The 23,155-nt window shown below is 37.4% G+C and overlaps 1 protein-coding gene across 1 annotated transcript in view; it reads left to right on the top strand.

Annotated features, from left to right (window-relative positions):
• The window catches only part of ADAM12 (ADAM metallopeptidase domain 12), a gene marked incomplete at its 5' end in the record, with an annotated part of 28,007 nt that extends 9,740 nt beyond the window's left edge, over nt 1-18,267 (top strand). Inside the window, 7 exons of the mRNA XM_009574778.1 lie at nt 2,242-2,319; nt 4,486-4,594; nt 7,676-7,811; nt 8,450-8,558; nt 9,025-9,207; nt 15,550-15,677; nt 16,895-18,267. Coding sequence (XP_009573073.1) covers nt 2,242-2,319; nt 4,486-4,594; nt 7,676-7,811; nt 8,450-8,558; nt 9,025-9,207; nt 15,550-15,677; nt 16,895-16,955 — 804 coding nt within the window. The remainder of the gene's footprint in view (nt 1-2,241; nt 2,320-4,485; nt 4,595-7,675; nt 7,812-8,449; nt 8,559-9,024; nt 9,208-15,549; nt 15,678-16,894) is intronic.
• Between the last annotated feature and the right edge of the window lie 4,888 nt (nt 18,268-23,155).

Genomic DNA, 23,155 nt, shown 5'->3' with positions numbered 1-23,155 from the left:
CAGTCCCAAGTATCTGTCCGTGTAGGCTAGAGGTTTTCTGCAAAATAAGTACAGCAAAATACATTACAGGATCATTAATGAATTTCTGAGGAGTTCAATGTATTCACTTTCCCAGTGTCTAATGGCATTGCAAAATTGTCATTAACTTCACTTTAGGTTTCAAAATGTATTATATCAACTGATTATGGTTCCCCCTCCCCCCCCCCCCCTTTTTTTTTTTCTTGCAGGAAAATCTATCTCTCTATGCACTGATAGAAAAATAAAAATATAAACCCATTGATGTTCAGCCACCAGAACCGATTTTTGCAATTGTATTTTGCAAACTTTGTGAATTATCCAATGTGAATGTAGTCCAAATTTCATATAGCTGTCTCATTCTTACTTTTTCTTTTGTGAGAAAAGGAACAGAAAAAGATGGGAGACAGCCGTGAGTTTACAGGGGGGGAGGAATGGAAAGGAGTCCAGGAACTATTGAAATGAAGAAAGTTTCCATACCCTCAGTGGATTACTTGCAAAAAGAAAAAAAAAAGTGCTTTGATAATTTGTGGTAAATTCAAGTAAGCCTCTGGATTTCTGAATGCTTTTGATTTATGTTGGATTATCACACTGCGTTGGGAACAGGTTTAAAATACATCCCTAGTGAAACTACAGTTCTGTTACAGGAAAACAACCCTTACAACATTTCTAAGTCAATCTGTTATAAAATGTCTTTTCAAAGAAAATTCAACGCTGGGAAAGCACTCCATTATGTTTTACTAATGAGTATTTAATCTTTCTAATCTATCTAATCATACACATACATACTATAGAATACACAGGCTAATACTTATGAAATTGTATGTTTTACTTTGAGGACATTAGTGCGTTTGTATTATGGATTAAGAATATGAATTTAAATATTCTTGAGTTTTCTAAGCTGAAGATACACAATTTGAAATGCAGCCATTTTAATGTGATCAAAATTCTGTGTGCTACTGCACTATGAATATTTGAATTGTGAATACTGCTGTAATCAGACCATATTCTCTACATGCGTGCATGTTGATGCTAATTCACTCCAATTTCCTTTCCATTTTTCCTTCTCCCCAGGGGATAAGTGCCCTGATTAAGCATCCCTGTCGTCTCCTTCAACATTATTCCCTGCTTAATGCTAATTATTGTGACTGACTTTTAGTACTACTGAACTGAACTGCAGTTAAACATGAGCAAAATTGTGCAGTGATTTTTTTTTTCTTTTTTTTTTTTTTTTTGTCAACATGGCATAGTAACAGTTATTCCAGTCCTAATTTCTTCTTTTTTCAGTTGTGAGTAGGATAACTTCTCATTACTAACATTTTCATCAGTCATTTGATTGTTTGATGGTATTGTTAAATAGTACTAATCTTGCTTTACCTCAATTTTCAGCTATATTGGCAGAGTAAAGTTTATCCGTAATGACTGGAAAACAAAAAAAATTGAATTTTATTACTTTGCATAGGCTATTTGTTTACTTCCATTTCCTATAAGATTATTATTACACTTTAAATATGGTTGGGTTATATTTGACACCAAAAAAACTGTTTCGCTTGGGAAAACTCTTAGAAAGGTCTCCGTTTTGCTGAACAACAATGATGAGCGCATATATATCAATGACCTCAGTTAAATATTCAGGCTGTCCTGGGTCCAAGTTCTGTACTAGCACGATAAAGTATTGCACTGCTGGTATAAACAGAACTTGCTAATTTACACCATGAGGTGACCTGAACCTTTCCTTGAGGAATCATCTGCTGCTGTGAAGACATGAATGCAGCCAGATCAGGAAAAATCCTGCTCAGTGCATTCCCAGTCCTGAAAAAAATGCACATTACTGTTTTTTAAATTGGCTTAAAAAACCCCCAAACCCCAGCGGCTCACCACTAGTTCCACTTCAGTGAAACTGTGAGTGTTTATTTGCACAAGCTCAGCATATCAACCAAATAGGAACTATGTCTGAAATTCAGTATGGGCTAGGATGCCGATCGAGAGAGAATTCAACCTCTACACATTTGGACCTAAAAGAAAGGCATAAGAAGACGACGACACCTAATTCTGGTGTCCTTATCTTTTTGTCAATGTAACGTTGTCAATGCAGCGTGTGTATTGGGAAATCTTTAACTGCTAAAAGAACCATTGATGGATGAGCAGAATACAGAGAGGGACGTGATGCCTTGTGAGCACCAGCAGTGCTGTCCCTATTAAAACTCCTTTTCTCTTATTTTGCAGATTTGCCTCAATCGCCAGTGCCAGAATACAAGTGTTTTTGGTGTACACAAATGTGCAACAAAGTGCCATGGACGTGGAGTAAGCATTATAGGAACACTTTTTTTACAATCAGTCAATAAACAATGGGCAAGAAATCATTTTACGTAATAGTTTTGGGATCTATGATTGTTTGTAATATATCAGTCAAAGTCACTACAATACTTTTTTATTATGTATTTCCATTTTCAGTGTCCCTTATATGAACTGCAAGAAATGAAATCATTTTTATTTAACGAAGAAATATTTATCAAGTAGTAATTATCTTGTTCTTAATTAGCAGTCTGTGATAAAAAGGAATTTTGTCATCTTCAAAGAATTTTAAGTCTAACCTTCCTTCATGAAGAAGTCCCATTAACATTTCAAAAAATACAGTTTCTATATGGATACAGAGAAGTTAAAATATGTATTTGAATTAAGAGTCAAATGGAAAGGCATTTCCAAAAGTATTAAAATAAAGAAAAACCATATTGGTGAGTTTCATGGTATGAAAGTGGTGCAGGATGAAAAATTTGATGATATCAGTTAATAATATCAAAGTGTTTTGAAACCTAATTTATATTATGAAAATGTTAATTATGTCAAGCTATGCCTTATTAACCTTGGTTTGGCAATGATCTGTTTGTTTCTGTGAAAAGCTGTGGCAACCACATTGGAAGAGCCATAGGAAATTCTCTGTCCTTTCTTGAGAAGGGATTTTAATTCGCTTTAACTCATTTTATCATCCGGCATTTGAAAAACTGTGCGGTGTTGGTGGTGCTGCATGTTATCCTTGTGCTGGAACGAGCATCAGCTTAGACTGGCATCTTTATATCTGTACAATGGAGAACCTCTGGTGACTCCTGAGTAGCAAAAAATGACCTTGTGGAATTGTAGATGGGAACTCCTGTAGTGCTTTAATTTAAAAAATAATGCTTAACGAATTATATTTTTAATTATCTTACTGTATTTGAAAAGTAAATCTTTTTTTTTTTTTTTTGCATTTTACATGAGACCATAGCCGGTCTGAGCTATGTGAATGATATTTTAATACTCTGCAGACACAGCCAGTATAGTCTTTCTGAAAGCCTGCCGGCTGACCTTGCCAGAAAAATGCATATTTGCAAACTTCTGTGAACTAACTAGTGTCTTACTGAGAAACCCGTTTATTAACCTATTGTGGGGTTTCTCCATGGTGGTGATAGATCAGTGATGATTGGTGTTAGCGCAGAATTTAGGACCATATTGACAACTAGCCCTAAGGCCAAAAACTTTATTTAAAAATCAGTTTGAGCATCTACATGTGACTGTGCCATCTCTCTCCTGTGCAACAAAATTTTTGGCCTGTCTGTCGATACAGCACGGAGCTTTAGCCTCTGTATTAGTCACCTAGCCACTGCTTGGGTGGTAGCAAAAGGAAATCAAAAGCAGCCCTTCTTCTGATGGGTGTTTGGGACTGTGGGACCTCCTGAGGAAAAAGCCATGAGTCTACCGGCTCCTTCTGCTCTGTGCAGTGGGAACAGGCTGATGTTAATGATGGACTCCAGTCCTTTGGAGCTCTCTTATTCTGCAGGGAGCATTTGGTAAATCAGGTCTTGCTGGTTGTTCGTTATTAAAACCACCAGAACACTGAGGACCGTATCTTTATAGACAGCGCAGGTGTGGTATCAAAGGGAGGGTTTCCTCAGCCCTGATTCCAGTTTCACATGTTCTTCCAGCGACGGATTCATCTTACAGCTGGGGGATCTGAGCAGTGGAAAAATGCGTATGCAGGCTAGTGCAAGCCCTTGATGGATAGGAGTGTTCAAGTGGGCTGACAAAGCTTTACAGCATTAACAGCGTAGAGAGACTCTTGTTCCTATGAAGGCAGAAGGAACAGAAGTTAGAAAGCAGACGACGTTGCTGCTGGAGGCAAAGAGAGAATAAGACTTGAGTTGTGTGATTATCCTTATATTATTGAAGTTGTCAGCTGGTGCAACTCAAACAATTACCTGCCAAATAAATAATGCTTTTTTAGGATCCCTGTTGCTTCATGGTGTCTCGCACTCAGAGTTGCTCTATGCCATCTCAGTTGTGCCCATAGGCAGATACCAGCACATCTCTTTTCTTCTCTGAGCTTTATTTCTTTTAGATGTGTCGCTATCTGATTAGGAGGCCTTATCAGCTGCTGCTGTTCTCAGGTGTATAAGGTAATCCTTTCCACATTAGGTCTTTTGTCTTCTTTTGCAGGTCTGCAACAATAAAAAGAACTGTCACTGCGAGGCTGACTGGGCCCCCCCGTACTGCGACAAGCCAGGGTTTGGTGGCAGCGTGGACAGCGGACCGATTAGGCAAGCAGGTTAGTAGTAATGCATGCTTTGCTTGTTGTTTCCATGATAGAGAGTGGAAACACAAAGTGTCGTCTTGTAAGCAATGAGCTTACAAGATTGGGAAATACGTCAGTAAATCAAATAATAGCTTAATCCAAACGCATTGACACCAACGTGAAAATTTCGTGAAGCAAAACCAAGGCTAGCTGAGTGCATCAATTTTCTGGCATAACTAAAGGCACAGTGGTCCTGGTGGGTTCTTTTCTTTGCCTTGCTTTACCTTTCGGTTTTTTTCAAGATACATGGTCAAGTTTAGTAGCTCACTGCAATAAGTAAGAAATGGTATTGATTTAAGCCGAGGATGAGGAGCTAACTCCCACACTTGAGCTAATCCTGTTGCCATGGTAGATGAATATTGCCGTACTCTTGGATTCACCTTGAGATACGCCAAGCTCCAGTGTCCTCCACTGAGTGCATCGGGATAGAACTACCTTGTTGTACACATAACCTGCTTCTGTAGTTGTGTGCCTAATGAAGAGCAGATGTTGCAATGATTATAAATGCAAAATTACTGCATAATCAAAAATCAAAAATATATTTGATATTGTGCTTCTAAGGAGGATCTTTTGTATTGTGGAAAAGAGCAGATTTCTGACCGTATCAGATTAAAACTACATTTTATAGATAGCTTACACACATTTACCAGAAGTTGCCCTCACCTATGATAGTAGTAGGAGACGTGCATTTTCTGTAATTTGTACTTCAATTTCCCCTTGTTCAGTCTGCAGAACATTGGCTATAGTATCTTACTTCACCTTTGGCCAACCTCAGAAAGAATTATTTCTACGTATTGTGAACTTTATAGGATTTGATAATCATCACGTGCCAATTTTTCTCCAGAGCACTGTAATTTTAGTGACTTCCAGTTTCTGATTTATGTCTGAGCAAGGGAAAAGACAAGCAGTATACTCACATATACATATATAAACTAAAACTTACTGGAAAATTATCTGCATGTTTTCATACGAATAATGCTATTCAAAACCAAAATGGATTGTATTCTCTACGTGCCAGATCCTGCAGTGAATTGTAATCCTGGATTTATGACACCATGGTCATTTCCACGACAAAGCTTCACATTATGATTTCACTGTTGAAAGATCTTTTTTTTTAAGTACCTACAAGTCGGTAAGATAGCGAAGAAACCGTGCTCAGGCCATGAACAAGTGTGATTACCTGTGTGTGAAATGTTTTCTTTTAAGATTTGCTCTAAAGCATTATAGTCTTTTTTCAGCTTACCTGAAAGCTAAGTATCCATGGAGCTACAAAATATATTACAATAATGTGCTGCATAGACAACACTAACTGGAGAAGACAAATATAGGACATCTTTGCTAATTCTTGCATTTTGTGTTTTGGAAGCCAACACTTCAATTTAACAGAAAATTGTTTTAACAATAGTTTAATGTAGTGTGGTAGTTTCACCATTTTTCTTTAAAGACAGTGCTACATTCGGTAATACTGGGAATAAACAAATATGGAAATTGCTAGAGGACCTAATTTTCTATCGCTGACACTTGGATTTAAATATGAACACTTGATGGGGTGGTTTAGATTATGATCCAGAAAGTTTGCACATCTCTAAATCAAATTACAGAAGGATTAGCTCAATAAAATAGTTTCATCTTAGTCAAACAAGGCACATGGTCTCATTAGTATTTAGTAACTGATTTTACCCCCCTGACTTAGAATTAACGTATGTGTTTGACACGCTGTATTTTTCTTACAAAGAAGCCTTAAATATTTGTTAGGTAGAGAAGTTAATTAATTTAAATTGCATAATCTTAGCGTATTAATTTCATTACTCTTTTAGAGATGGTGAGGGATTTATTATTCTGCAGTGCTCTAAGGTAAAAAGCATAGCCCTTCGTGCCCCATCAAGCCCCACCTATAGTTTGTTCAGCCGGTGTTGCTGACTCTGTTCACCAGCATCCGAGTGAGCTTAGGCCAGTAGACGAGAGCCAGCTGGCTGAAAATCAATCAGGATAAGACTGGGACAGTGATGATAGGTTACCAGAGCAAAGATTAAAGATGCTTCTCCTACTGTGGGAGTCTGCGTTTTTTAGGTCAGCAGTCCTGAAGAATCACGTCGTCTCCTCCGGGCAATGATCATATCACATATCCATAACCATCAGAGCTGCTGCTTACCTCTTCCTAAAAATAAGGTTTTCTTTCAGCTGCAAGTCGTCTACTCAGGGTTCATCTCACTGTTGTGCCTCACTTAGGTCCCAGCAAGGTACTTAAGGCAGCTTAAAGCACTCTGAAAACTGGAACAGGCAGAGAAGGCTGCAGCCCCTCGCTGAGCAGAGCATCCCTCTGAGCACACACCACCGATGCTGAGGGCTTTCCTTCGGCTCCTCGCTTGCCTCAATTCGACTTGACAGCCATCGGGGCTGGACCACAGTACTCCAGATTTCAGACTGTTTGCCCAGCGTTAAAGCACAATGAAACCCTTAAAATTATAGGTTATAAAGGAGCTAAGGTTACCGCTTATGTTTGAAAGACAGAATATTTAAAAGTTCTCACTTTACCAAACCATGATCTAGGCATTTCTGTCCCTTTTCTCACCCTCAGGCTCTGTCTCCCTCCCACCCTGGCAGCCCCTGAAGAAGGTACCAGTCGGCATTGCCACAGCCATCACCCTCTGGGTGTCTGGATGAGGCCGACAGCCCATCCACCTTATGGCCCCATTTGCAGGTGACAACCTAAGCAGGACCTGAACATAGGTGCACAGAGAGTACATGGAGATGTTCATGTTTGGACCCAGATATCTGACTAGAATAGAATAGAATAGTTCAGTTGGAAGGGTCCTGCAACGTTATATTTTAACCAATTTTTCCCCAATGTTAAATACCTTTAAAACAGACCAAAACTCAAGCATCAGTCTAAAAGAAATAAGAGTTTATTAGTCTTTAATTCATAGTTTATTCACTTCACCTGCATTGCAGTTAGAAGCACAAGCCGGGCAGCAATGTCCTGCTCCAATCCACATAACACATTTCAGTAAATATGCCTCTTGAAAGAAGTTAACTCAATGTGTTTTGTTGCAGATAATAAGAGTTTAACCATAGGAGTGTTGATAACTATTCTGTGCCTTATCTTTGCTGGATCAATCATGTATCTGAAAAGGAAGACTTTCATGAGATGGTTGTTTACAAGTAAAAAAACAACAATAGAGAAACTAAGGTATGACCATTTTCCCTAATTATACTTTAATAGATATTAGTAGGAAGTAGCTGTAAACATGGCAGCTCTCATCTTGACATTCATCACAGAACGGTGTGAATACGTTAGAAAGAGCCAGCCTTAACGAAAATATTCACCAAGTATTAACCGCGGTGTTTTTCCTGGTTTAGTTTAACTTTATTGATTGTCAGTAAATAATGTAGGTTTTGGTTTAACTATATACCTCTTTTCTTCTGTGGTAAAAAATAAAGAAGTGAAGGAAGTATTACCTCTATTTTCATTTGCTTGAAACAGTTTCATTACATTGCATGGCTTTTTATCTAAACTCAGTCGAGGGAGCTGCAACTTTCATATTTGAGGTCATTACTGTTTAAATGCTAGATTCATTAGAATAGTCTCTTGGGTGTTACAAAGCTGCATTTCCACAGATTGCAGAAGCTAATTTAACAGACTATTGGTTTCCAAAAAATCAATATTTATTTTTATTCTTGCAGGAGCACTAGACAATTTTTACTTTCCTTGTTTACTATGAAAAGTCAGAAAGTCCTTGCAAAATCTCATTCTGAAAAGAGGCTACTGTTTAAAAAAATGTTATAAAATAGAATGTTGTGTTCAATAAATATATGTTTGTATTGCAGGTCTGTGACTCCAGCAAGACCTTCAAGTTCATCTGAGCCTAATCATGTTCATACCACATCTCTCAGTAAAAATCTCATCATGAAGCCACAAAATACAAACATACAAAAAGTGAGTCCCTAAATAGTAAAAAAAAAAAAAAAAAAAAAAAAGAAGAAAAAAGTATACTATATATTTTGGATCTCATTTAAGTAATTTATTATAACACAATTATTACATGATCTTAATATCATGTAGAACTAACAATATGTAAAATGGGAGAAGATGTAGGCTTCAAAATATGTTTATGGCTTCCAAGTTTTAGACAGGTGGAGATGTCAAGTGCAGAAAAGAAAGAGTTTAGTCTCCAGGATAGAGCCAGCCAGCTTACACCAGAACACTACAGCTAAACGGTGAAGGATTAGCACTTGAGAAGGACTCTGGAAGCTGTTAATTGCTTCTCTGGTTGCAGAGGTGTTGAAGGTAGATGAAAGCAGAGTAGAAGAGAAAAGCAAGTGAATAACATTTTAAAGTAGTAATGCTTATGTCAACTCTGGATGTTTATAACTTTTTTGTTGGGGTGGGGCTGTTTTTATAGAGAGATGGTCCGAGACGACCACTGCCATATCAGATCATTGACATTAGTAACCCCGTGAAGACACACGATTTGCCACAATTAAAAACACCGCAGCGGGTCCTTCCGCCCCTTCCCCAGCTGCCATGCCATCACGCTGTGCCTGAAAGACCCTTGCCAGCTAACCCTTCGCTGAGGTTTGCCCAGGTAACTGCTGGTTTTCTTTTAGCTTCTCTTCTATTTAATGTTTAGAGTGTGAATATCTGCATGTGGTGAATAGGAATGAAGTGTTTTCTCATCTTTCATATTGGCCTTTTTCCACAGTATTTCCTTTATACTTTGTACAAGTTTAGAAATGTGTGTAGATAATTTCACAAAGATATCTTAAGTTCCCATTTTGCTCATGGAGATTATATTGGTTTATGCCAACTCAGGCTGTGATCCTAAAATTTAGGATCCTGAACTCTCTTTTCACCGCTCAAAAGACACAACAGAATAAACAAGCTCCATATTTCAGGCAAACACAGGCTCATCTTGCTAGCTGCCCAACCAGAGGGGAAACTGTACCGGTTGTTAGCAACTGCCAAATACAGTGATATAGTTTAGGAAGTCAGGCTGCAGATGTCTTGAGCAAGAGCAAAAGGTATATTAGCTTGATGCGCTTCTGTTCTGCCGAGGGGTGTATGAATTGCTTTTTTTTTTTTTCCCAGAGCGCAGATCTGAAAAGCAGACTTGTAATTACCCACACTATTTCATGTAGACGTACCTCTCATTGCAATGTTTAAATAGAGCTGGTAACCCTTTTTTTTGTAATAAGATGCATCTCAAGGCGATGTTCAGGGTAGATGAAGTTGTCTGTGCAGTTGTCTGTATTAAATTGACCCTTTTCTTGTCACTGGCCTCTCTCTTTTGGTTGCATTTGTAGCGTGACTGTGTCTAAGCAAAGGAATCAGGCACCCAGCTATCTCTGTTTTGTAGACATGGTGCTATTCTGGATACAGTACCAGATTAAAATGAAGCGAATGTTGTCATCACCAAGCTATCTTAAATGAGTATCCCATTGATTTGCACATACTGCAAACCCGTACTGAAATAGCTGGGTCTTGAGTGACTGTCCCTATCCGTAACCTCGCCAGGATGTCCAAGGACAGAGCACCGTCTTCATGCAGCAACCTTGTGAGCTGCATTGAGACACCTTCCCAATGATTTACAGGAGGATATGGCTATGAGAAACTGTTGCTGCAGTGCAGTGCTTTGAAAAGTGTCGTAAAGAGAACACAGGAACCAAGAGGGATGAGACAGTGCTGAGCTGCCATGGCAGTGTGCTTACGTATTGTGACAGCAGAAAAACTGTATCTAGTTTTGATTTTGTCCAAGTCTGAACATTGAATCATTCGGGTTAAACCAACTTTTATAAGTTTATTAATTGCTTTGGAAGTATTTAAGCTTTTCTTTTCTTCCCTTTTCCATCTTGCTGGCCATTTATTTTCCATCTCAGGGGAATGGGAAATACCGATTATTTCTAAAATCAATTTTATAGGAAATCTGAAGTATTATTTGTTTGTGTTTCTTTTGTCTTTAGCTCCAATGGTTGTGTTGTTTATTTTCTCGTATTCCTTTAAAAGTTCTGCATATTTCACAGTGGTCAAAGTTAAGATTTTAAGTACAAGTGCTTTTCTGTTTCAATCAAATAGTTCCTTTAAAAAAAAAAAAAAAAAAAGAAATGTCTTCTTTTTCTTCTTATCTAGCAACTTACAAGCTTACACTGTCTCCCGCTAGCAGAAGACAGATGGAGAAAAGGCTTTCCAAGAAAAAGCAGTCATTTCTCATTCTGATGGTGCATCTGTATCGCCCCAGCCTGTCATCGCACATCAAAGCCGCCCAATGCACCACTACAATTCATGTTCCTAAGTGCCCTCCCCTTCAAATCCCACATAAAGGGCAAGGTAGAATACCAGATCTCTAGTACTATCATTACCAAAGATGACAGATCTGAAACTGCCAAAAAGCTTTTCAGTTTGGCAGTTCAAATTAATTGTGACGGTTACTCCATCAAGCAAAACATCGCTGTTTTCCATTTTCAGTTGCTGCATGAAACAGAAGTAGGACAAACAGGGGATCAACTCAAGGCAACCTAGTGAATAAGCAAGAGTGGCTTCTTTCAAAATTATGTCCATAACCTCAATTCCAGGTTGTCAGAAATAGCCACTTTTTATATCTTAGGGACACAGAAAACACTGTATGGGAAGAAAACCTTTTCTTCTGAAGTTAACGATTTTACTCCCTCAAAGCTTGGAAGAAGTAAATTAACTTGAGAATAGTTTTGGTCTAGTTTATATAGATACTACTTAATGTATTGCTTCAGCACTCTCTTGGAACTGCATCCATCAGGTCATCAAGAGGAAGCATTTTAAAAATCATTGCTACATTCATAATATCATCCAGATGCGCCGTACTGCAGTATAGTGCTGAAGAAGAGTATCTGAAACCATTCACTGTTTCTATGGCTTCGCAGCTGCCTCCTTCTGCTTCTCCCTTCTGAGAGGTATATTTAAGCACGAGCTACTTTCCTGCTGCTCTGGGCTTACAGCAGTGAATAGCTGAGGCACAACATACTAAGCAGACTCTAAGACAACTCTTTTCCCCTCTAGTGGCTGTTGAGACTAGATTATTATTTTGCTATAAAATTTCCTTTCAGATGCAAGTAAAATGGTAAAAAAACCCACAACAAAACCTAAACAAAAAAAAAAAAACCCACACTTAGCAAATGAACTGCTGCCAAGTTTAATATTTAACAATCTTTTAACTGATAAACAGCTTTTTCTTCTTTCAGATGCTCTCGCAAGGCAAACATACTTTATTTATGGGCCAGATTCACAGTCAATATAAATCAGCACAGCACCATTGAAATCAAGGAAACGGTGCAGGTCTATACTAACCGTGGGTTCAGTCCGTGCATTCCGATTTGAGCTCTTCCACATGGTCTTGTTACTGTTTGTTAGCATTCAGTTGCTGCCTCAGATACTGTCATCATCTTATTACCAAAATATATCTCACATTTTACAGGTCATCCTTACTACTGGAAATATAGCTTTGTATTTTTGCTTTTCCCCTAGTAAAATTGAGCTGGGCTCACCTTGTGCTCATTCTGCCACAGTTATTCCTGTGAATACCTCTCCTATGACGCCTTTGACTGGCTTTAGACACTGAGGGCTAACACAAATTAAGTTCCCATCTAAACAGATTGAGGAAGACACCCCTTCTCACCCAGTGCATTTCAGGCAAGAACCTTATTTAAAAATCAGTGAAAAAAATTAAAGCTTCATGCACCTGATGTCTTTGTAGCTGCTCAATATGAGAATTACATTTTTCTTCCTAGCAGAGCTGTAAAAAGAGATCATCACAATATTTAAAACAATACTTCCCCAAATAGAGACAGAATGCATTAAGTTGTTGAGATAAAACTGGACAAATACATGCATCCATAAACTCTTTGTATTAAAGAGCTGAAGCTCTGTAGGGGAAAAAAATAGGCTGGGAGAAAGGAGAGAGAGATGAAGCAGGGAAGCACAGCCATGGTGGTACTGTGAGCTGTGCTACGGACTTGCCAGGACATCAAAGGCTACAGCAAGTTTCCACACATCTTAACATACAAAGCTGTATCAATTTGGATTCTCCTGTGGCACATAAAGAATACAGAAGACCATCCTATAATCAGTTTGGGGGAGGGGGTTTATTGCTTAAAGTATTTTTTCCTCTGCTTCTAAGGATGTATGTTTTCCTGGTGGCATTTTCTGGTGCTGGCGTCTCCTTTCTATGAAGTGCTCCTCCATTTTACTTCATCTCAGCCATTACACATTCTCCATCTCCATTTTTATCTAAATTCCCTCCCTTCTTTTTTTTTCTTCTTTCTTTTACCCCTTCTTACTAGCTTGCCATATTAGACTCTCTGTCAAGCCACTTTGCTGCTTCCTCCTTAAGGATATTAACTCAAGGATGACATTTTTACAAGCTCGGGGAAAAGAAAAAAGAAGTGAGGTGTTGGCCTTGTGTACCCGTCAGAGTTATATTTATAGTATGATTGCTGTTTCGACATACTTCCTCACGTGGATGTTTCTTCTGGAATAAGGGGGCCTAAAGAATTAGTTTAGCTTAGGCATCAAAGATTATCTTAATGCTTAGCTGTGAGCAGATGCTCACTCCACAGCTGAAGAACTGTTCTAGACCAGCACATATGGATTAGCCATTTCAGCTAGCTTCCCCTGCAAAAAGAGGGGGGGGAGAGGCAACTGATAGGGTCCCATTAATACCTAGCTGCTCCGAGCTTCTCGGAAAGTCAATCCTTCCCTACTATCAGGTGTGGCAGGCGGTGATTAGACATAGGACACAGCTAATGAACACAACCAAATAAACAGGGGCAGTTCTCTCTTTTTGTTCATTCATCCTTACCAGATCTTAAGCTCTTCAGACCTTTGTTTCTCTAGACTGTTGAACCTGGATTGGTTCCTCTTCCCAACTGGTACCTAAGCATTCTGCCAATTGAAGATTAAATACAAATCATGCAATAACAATTAGGGACTGATCGAGCAAACAGCTGAATACTCATGTGATCAGACTAATTCACATGATTAATCCTGTAAAAGTCCTTGAGGGAAAAGGCCACTTCTATGAAGGCAGTCAAGGGAATAAAGCCTTTATGGTGTTCGAAGACGCATTTGTCGTTTGCTGTCTTTATAATGCTGCTGTCTGTGCGTTGGTTACAACTCTTTTTTTTAAATGCTGTCACACTCGAGCTGATGATGCATATACTCTCCCATGTAATATACATTATGACTTTTAACAAAATTATTACAGAAGCAACTTAAATTTATATTTTACTGTAGCGATAATTCAGTTATTTAAAAAGTATCAGTTTCTGCTGTGATCTAACTTGTTCCAAACTGGTATATTTCACTTCAAAACACACACATTGAGATTTCATCGTGTAAGAAATGTAGTGCACAAAGTAAACTTCAGCTAAGAAATCCTGATGGTAAGATTTCTTCTCTTAATAGTTTTAAGGTTCTAGTTCTGTATCATGGGAAATGATCATGTTTTGAAGAACTTCCTTTGCTACTGTTTAATTAAACGCTGTGACTTTCAACAGGATAGCCCTATGAGGTAAAGCTACATCAAGTATTTACAAGCATGCCATTTATTTCATCATTTTCCAGGCCTGATTATCTCAAGAATATTTGCAATTATTTTTACCCCCAAAGACAGAGCTCACAGACAAACTTCTTACAGCAAGATATGTTTATCTTGATTTAGAGGAAGTTCTTGTGGAAGATAGTCAAGACTAATTTTTATACTGACTATGAGATTTGGCTATAACAATAAGTTAAAATAAGAAATTTTTTTCATGTTGCTATTTCTGATTCACTCAAGAACTAGTACGTGTTATATCAAGAGTGAAAAAGAAGAGGGACGTTATAAAGTCCCTCTTTTTAATAAGACATTATTAAAAAGAAGAGGGACAGCTTTAAAATGTAGTTTGTGGTAAATCTGAAATGACTGTATATGAGGTTTACTTAAGCTCCCATATTTTCTTCCTTATCAAAATGCCTACTGACAGAAAACCTGCACTTCCTTCTTGAAAGAGCAAACATTTGCCATGAAAAGTAAGAAAACAAAGGGATGCTCAAAACGAATACTGAAAAGTTGTACTTTATTCATGAGCAATTCATGCCTCTGATTGCTTGTTTTGATTACATCTTTCAGGGGATCTTTAACCAGATTACGCTTGTAAGCTCTTCTTGTTTCTTTTTGGTCAACTTTACTAATGATAGTTATGGCAAACTAATAATAAAGACCAAAATCAGTTAGAAAAAGCATGACTATGCTGTTCAAATAGTAGAAGGATCTGAAGTGAAGTTTTGGATATATTGGAGAGTTTTTGTGTGCCCTGAGCAAGTCACTTAATCTATCCCAGTTCTTCATAATGAAGACCACAAATAGACATGTTACCATGTTTGCAGTGTTTCAAGGACCACACAGAAGAGACATTAGCTCATGCCTGACAGCAGATGACTTCTGTTCTTTATTAATGAATCATTTAATTCCACAGAATGAAAGCACAGCAGCATCTCTAAAAAAAATTCCACAGATGCTACCAATTCAAACTGGACTTGAGCAGTTTGGTTTTGTAGTCATCTGAATTTGCATTTTAAAGTCATTTCTAGTATTTCCATCTTTCTGTATAATTACTTTTACAATGTTATGTATTCAATCTATGTTGTTTTTGTTTACCACCAATTAATCATTAACTCCAGTATAGATGCACCCAGTATTTCCAGAGTAAAGAATCAAAAGAAACCAAATCATTAAAATATAGTATTAAATCTTTGTTTTAAAATATAAGTGCCTGTTTATTAATAAGTTATGGCTTACTCATTTAAATATATGTGGTCACAACTACTCCAAACTTATCTTCAATTTATCTCGGTTGTTCTTGTATTAAGTATGTTATGTCAATTCCAAAGACTAATATGACCTTATGCTTTATAATAGGAAAACTCCAAACCCAACCCTCCTCGGAAGCCTCTACCAGCAGACCCTCTGAACAAAGCGCGCTATAACAGTGCATGCACAGCAGTGCCTGGACACACAAAAGCTCTGCCTCACGTTACTCCCGTAAGGTTGGTTCTCCTAATCAAAATGGCTTGATTTATAGCACTTCGTTCAATGACAGGTCTAAAATGTCTTGAGTGACTATGCTCTGCTGTAACTATTGCTGCCAGCTACGCAACAACCATTTTCTATTTGCTTATATCAAAGCACGCAGTATCAGACTGATTCTCTCTGGGAGTACATCAGCACAATTGCACTGACTTCCACAGAAGTATGAGAATTTATACTACATATGAAGGTTTGACTGTAAGCATCTGACCGTGTATTTACAAAAACTGCCCAATAAATACAGTTCCTTCTGAAAGAAAGGAGTTAATAAGCACCAATTTCAAGAGAAGCAAAGCTCTTGCAGAAAAAAATTGCCTACTCAGACCACCTACAGAATTAGGCTGAGAACTGAATGCTGTTAAGATCAACCACCAATAAAAGCAATTTTCCATTCACACATTTCACAATGGAACATCAATTTATATCATCTGAAAATAATACCCAAAACTTTCAGAAAGCATACAAATTGTACAAAAAAAGGGATGTTGAAAAAACATAATCTGGAAGTGAAATAACTATGCCCAATATTAATGGGCGTAGTCAATGATATTTTCTTACCCAATATTCTTGAGCTTCCTACAAATAAAAAGTGAGCTCCATGGAAGATAAAAGTAGTATTTTCAGCGACAAGAATTCCACTAGCGAGGCACTTAACATTGCTCAGAAAAATTAAAAATAGAATCAAGTTAGTTTCCTAATATTTCTAGCAAAAAGACTGCAAGAGTGAACTTTGGTTAAGCTCCTGGCTGTCCATTCTACTAAGATATTCTGAAAGTAATAATATTTCAAGCTGACTGCTACAACTTTTTGAAACCAGCTGCCACTCTACAGCATTAAGTAGCATTTTTGAACAGATGCAAAATTGATGAGCACCCAAAGAAATAAAGAGTTTAAAGAACAACTGAGATAGCTTATCCCACTGACCAAGCAGCAATTAACACCTGAACCAAAAAAAAGGAGTCTGTTGGTACCACTTACGCTTCTTGATGGGACTTGTCTATATGGTAACGTCTGATCTCCTCCCAGTACGAGAGTCCTACGCTACGTGTCTGACGTTAGCTTCGATAACTCTCTCTAAGAGGTTTTGCCATTCATCTTCATGCCACAAGCATGATGCTGGCAGTGAGAACTAACAAAAGTTTAAATAACAATTTGCTATTTTCTTTCTTTCCGACAGACCTGCTCCTAAGCATCCACCACAGGTATCCAGGTCCAGCAACACTGCTGATGTGAAATGACTAGAAAATCTGACACCTTTATTTTAAAAAGTGAAGACAGAAGTTTGCACTATCTTTAAACTCCAGCTGGAGTTCATTTTTATGACAATACTTAGAATTTTTAATGTTTAAAACAGCATTATTTTTAAGAATTCTGAGCTACTGCCTTTGGTGCTGTGCTGTGCTATGGTGCTCTGTATACTTGCTCAGGTACTTGTAAATTATTAATTTATGTTGAATATTTATTACAGTGCAGTGCACTGTAGTAGATATTTTTACCATAGCTGAGTTTTCCTAAAAAGGAAGCCTTTTTTGTAATATTTCATTGAACTTGAATAATTCTGCTCTATTGGTCCTATGTAGAGTGTTTAGTTTTGATCTATTCTTTAAGGAGTGCTGATACTCATGGATAAATCAAATGTATAAACAACTCAATCTCAATGGTTCATAGGAAACTTTTGAATAAATATGTCAGGGTAAAAAAATCTCTTCTGGAACATGATGAAATGCCCGATATCTGCACACAGATGTGTAACACATGTATTTAACCAAAGTATCACTCAGTGTTAGCAGTTGTACTGTAATTTCAGTTTTCACATCACTGTTTGAAATCGTCGAGAAATCTGTGCTGAAAGAGGATGTATTCACTTTGGACAAGTTCTCTTACTGAAGAAGTACTGTATATCATAAAACTGTATTTTTTTTAACCTCATTTGCCTCGGACACAATATGGTTAGTACATATTAATGCAGATATCGGGCCTTCCAGTGTCATTACCTTTTTGATGCTTTGGTAATTAAATTCAACTATACTGTGTAAGGTGGTACCATCTCACTATGTTGCATAGCTGTCCTGGTTAGACTGACAAAATATTACACGCAGGGGGTGGGGGAAAGCCCAGCATTACAAAGAATTACATTTTAAGAATCAACTATTATACTTATTTCTTTTGCCTCATCGCTCTGCTTATCAACTGTATTTTGCATATTTACTACTGTTTTGTATTTAACTTCTAGAATATTGTTCTGGGTTTCTTAATTTTCAAATCAAAATGCATATTTTAATACATAGACTTTGGTTATAGTAAGACATGGAAAAAAAAATTTAATGTCTTTGCTATGCGGTAGCATTACATCTCATCTCTTCTGTACCTTCTCAGTAGCACTGTATTCTCAGTTGAATACAGTTGTTTCACCTATGCTGTAATAAAACCAATTTTCAAATATCAGTTGAAATAGAGGGAGAAGGAACTATTACCTTATATAGGTTAGTTTCTTCATTGCTTGTAGTTTTTGTTTCTTTAAGCAAAAATAAAAGCATTGATAGAAACTTGGATCTCATTTCAGTAAGTGTAATTGTATTTAATTTTCCCAGTTATTCCCCATTGTAGCAATATAGCACTCATGTTTACGGATAAACTAAATAAACCATAGTTTAGTTTGTTGATGAATAGCAAAATAAAACACAAGTAAATGCTTCACAAAAGCATTTCAATTCTTAAAGCAACCCTGATAGTAACAACAGTGCCTTATGAACGGAGAATCACTACAAGAGTATCCTAGGCTTGGCAATGCAGTTGAAACCAAAATGATGCTTTTTATGTATATTAGATATTTTGTATTTAAAACACTAACTTCTTCCTGTCAACAGTAGCTTTATCTCTAAAATGGGGGGGTGAAGGGGGCATCTCAATTTGAAGTAGAGACATGATCTCAGTTTGCTTGTTTGAATACTTGTCATTTTTAGAATGACAAGTCATCATGCTGTATCAAAATGTGTCTGATAACCACTGAAAATCATAAGATGAAACTGTAAGTAGTGGAAGAAGAAGGTGAAATTAAATGGCTAAAAAGTTTGTAATATCTGTTTGCATCAGCAGTTCTAACATCTGAATTTAATGGCACCAGCTCAGGTAAGACTTAGCACATGTACAAACTTAAAGCTTTAAAGTAAGCTTTAGGTTTAAAATAAACGTGACCCAGCTATGCAGTCTTACGGAAATAGAAATATCCATACAGGGCACCCAATCCTATCCCTGTAATTGCAAGCAGCCATCTCACCAACACTGAGTCCAGAACAGTCCACAGACCTGTGGACCCGAGCACAGCAAAGCTGGAATGCTTCTCAGGTGATGCTGAGAACCTGTTGGACATACAGGTGAGTGCCTCTTCCCTTCTTCCCCACCACACACACAAACGCTTCTTCATGTATGGAGGAAGACAGTGGAAGAATGATGATAAGGACACTGCGTAGGTGTCCCCAGTCCCAGCACAGCAGAATTTTTAGATTAAAATAACCTGGATGGTCTTGCCCACTGGCTTGTATCCCTCAGAGAGCCCCATACCTGGCTGTTAGCGTATTCCTGAGCTGAAGAACAGCACAAGGATCAACACACGCTGCCTGGTATCACATATGCTGTTGCTAGAGGAAGAAAGTCCAGCCATTCATCGTGGATGAGGTGTGAGAGGACATCCCTGGTTTCTGCAGCTGAGCAGCAGGAGCCCAGCGGCACTAGGGCATCATTAATGTAGTGCCTTTTACTGGCTTTAACAATTCAACAAGAGAGACAGAGCGCACACGCAATCTGGGAAAAAATATATTTGTGAACAAGGTGTGAACTAACTGCTAAAAACTGATCACTAAGCAGAAAAATTTATTAACACTTTTCTAAAACAAGCAGCTGAAGCATGTGTATCCAGTGACAAGGAACGTAGTTTTACACTTGAGTGCATGGTTATATGTACATACTATCTAATGAAGTTACTATCTTATGTTAGACACAGCTAAAGGTAGAGATTTCTAGCCGTTTGGAAAAAAAATCATAATTCCTATCTGAAACAAGGGCAAACAAACCCGAACATCCTGTAAAAATGACTACCATTACTTGAAACCAACACAAGGTTATTTACTGGCATACTACAAGCTGATTTTTTTTCATAGCAAAATGGATGAGTAGGTGCAATGTATACAACAGTCATATAATCTGGAATCTCTCCAATTAGCAGATATGCAAATAGATTTATACATATTCAGACGCAAAATACTACAGGCAGAAAAAGATCTGTAGCTTTTAGAGGGGGAAGAAAGCCAAACCCAAGCTATCAAATACTTCTTTTGTTTTGGTGCAATTTTTTTCCCCAGGATGTGAGTAGTAGCTGGCTGTGTGATGTTTTCATACCAAATTAGTGTCTTTATGATTAGACATGCAGATGTCATGTAAAATTCCATTGTGAAAACCAGATGAACGGTTTTACATTCTTAAGGACAGTGTAAGCAAACAAATTACCATGGGATACACCAGGGTGTGAAATTCAACATTTGCTACTCTGTGGTAGCTGCTCAGTGTATGGACCTCTAGTATCTGGTTATAAAGAAGTGCTGTCAGCACAGGCTTTAAGTCCTGTCATAATATATTCATCTATCTTTATGCTCAGCAATCTAACTTTTAAATCACCTTTACGAATTAAGAAACATCATCCTTTAAACCCTCAGGTTTTTATACTGTTCAATTTATCTTTGTGGGAGAGATCTTCTGAACAGACCATGCTGATATCTACTTTTCCATTCTGTCTTCTTCTTCCATACACATATTTCAGCCTCCTGCCTACCCAACATGAGACACAGATCTAGGCAAGTCCCCTTTCCAGAGGCAAGGCAAGAACACAGTGTGCTCTCCCTAAAGCATTGCATGACAATGCTGCTATTATGCTAATCGATAGAACAGTAAGTACAAAACACCATCAAAGAAAATGAATAAATATGCAGCAAACAAAAAGAAAATTGCGTATTTACCCTCTTTCTCCCCATCAAATCTCTCAGCTTCAGTATTCCTAGATTTTTTTAAGAGCTATCAATTATCAGAGTAGCAAAAGTTTTTTCAATTTCATGGAGTATTTTTAGAGCCTTTTCAAAAGCTCAGAAAAGAAACAGATACATAGCTTTTTTCTTAGTTTCAATTCTTATTTCTTTTGATCATTTGAGTATACAATACTAATTCTTCCAATCCAATAACAGTATTTTTTAACTTAACTATAAATTACCATGTAGCAGTAAACAAATTCATTCTTTATCTTACAAGCATTCTCCAAAATACAATTTTCTAAACTCAGTAATGCTAAAACTCATCCTGCACACAGACCATCTTTCCAGATAACTATACCACACATTACCAAAAATTAAAAATGCCCCATACATTACAGGCAGCTGCCCTTTTCATATAATACTTTTAAGAGAGAAGCATTAAAAATTTAGAGCATATTGAGATAAAGTTTTGAACGCTTGGAATTCAGTTAACTCAGAAATTGAATACCCAACATCACCATCACAACAAAGATTTGTTTCTTTTCCATTATCCTCTTTTTTTTTTTTTTTTTTTTTTTTTTTTTCTGAAGCAATATGCAGGTATTGTGTGTATGTACAAACGAACAATAAATTTTTAATCTTTACTACATGTCTAAACTTTACATATCTAAATTTATATCCTTTAATGTAGTTATGAGTACAAAACTTTCTGGTGCATAGCATGAGCACAGGAATAATTTTACATATTTTTAAATCTAACATTACAAAGTGTTTCCTGTGATTGTAAATAATCAAACTAAGAGAAGGAACAGAAACATTTTAAAAGCACTTTAAGGCAGGCTATCTAAAAATACAAAGCATATTTTTCATTTGAAAAGGTGCTACTGTTAAAAAAAAAAATTTAGGAGTGGTGCGTAATTAACAGTTTAATAGGTCACTACAGACTGTTTGTGGTATGAACGCAGGTAAACCAGCATACCATTTTTGTGAACCATTCATTTACAATCATTCAGTTAAACTTCAGTTTGCTAAACTTTTCACAGCCTATGCTATACAGCAGTTTTTTACCAATGCAGCAGGTTTTAACTTACGTGTGCATTTCTAGTAGAACCTTCCACTTGAAGGTGCTTCAAGCAAACACAATCTGGTAACTCGACAGCTGAACTATCTGCTCATTCTTAAGTACTATCTCTCAATAAATACATTCTTAATTATATTTGGTGTTTTGCCTATGTAATTACCCAAACGGTTAAGAAAATGCCAGAATTTCCTCAACATAAAATAAAACGTGCTAAGAGAAAAGGGCATCTTTCTGCATGTAAGTTCTCACTGCTTCAAGTATACATATCAAATTAAAAAAAAATACTATGCAATAGATTGCCACCTTCTTGTACGTACCTTTCATTGGCATGTCACTGATATTTATATGTGCAGATATTCCCAGGACATTTTTCTTCAATTAAACAGCACTGAAAAAGGAGGGGATTTGCTAAATAGAAGAACATCAGTTAAACCAAGAAAAGCATCCCATTGAGAAAAAAGCCATTACCTGCATTGGCTATCCTGCAAACTGAAACCACAGAAAGAGCTGGGCCCAGAAAGAGCATGTATAGAGACACAGAACATAAAGTGACTACCACTAAGCAGAAAGTCTCACACAGCAGCCTTTGTTCAAGTGATTACAGAGCAGAAATTTAGTACTGCAGAAGTAGCTTACCTGCTTCTCCACAGGCCAGAATTAGCTTTGGGCAAGTACACTAGACAGGTCACTTTTCAAGATTTTAAGTATATGCATTGAATGGCCTCGCATTAGCTGTGGTTTTGGCAAATTTGCAGGAGCAGGGGAATCATTACCCGCAGACCCTTTTCATTGTAGAAAATGTAAGCAATGTGTACATACTACTACTTTTATTTCACACTATTTCCGTGTGAATGACCCTGTGGGGAAAAAATAAATACCTGATTAAGCTATATATTAGATAATGCTTTATTTGGAGGAAAGGACCGTATTTTTTTTTAAAAAAAAGCAACTTCTTTAATTTTGCATTTTTCAACACTTGACTTTGCAATCTTGATGTTTCTTGGTAGAAAAACATCCAAGACTACTTTTTAAACCCTGCAAACACAGGAATCATACCTTGTGGCATGCCAGACTCTACCTGATCACCCTTGTTTGTAATAAGCAGCAGCAATAGATGGCCTTCCACAAGCAGCACTGGGTAGAAGACAAAGCATGTATTTGATTATCAGTGTCACAAATGCTTGCTGCCAGCAAACGGACCACAGAAATCCTGCATCTTTGTTCCATCACAGCCAGAATGACTTTCTGACTCCCTCCAGATCCCCGTGACACAGTCCAAGTCTCTTTGCCTGCCATTCCCAAATTTGTCCCTGCTCTGAACGAATTGCACTCCTTTCTC

The sequence above is a fragment of the Fulmarus glacialis genome, unplaced genomic scaffold, assembly GCF_000690835.1.
Source record: "Fulmarus glacialis isolate BGI_N327 unplaced genomic scaffold, ASM69083v1 scaffold16003, whole genome shotgun sequence".
Taxonomy (NCBI): domain Eukaryota; kingdom Metazoa; phylum Chordata; class Aves; order Procellariiformes; family Procellariidae; genus Fulmarus; species Fulmarus glacialis.
The sequence above is the reverse complement of the archived record's forward strand: the minus strand, read 5'-3'. Positions and strand labels throughout refer to the sequence as shown.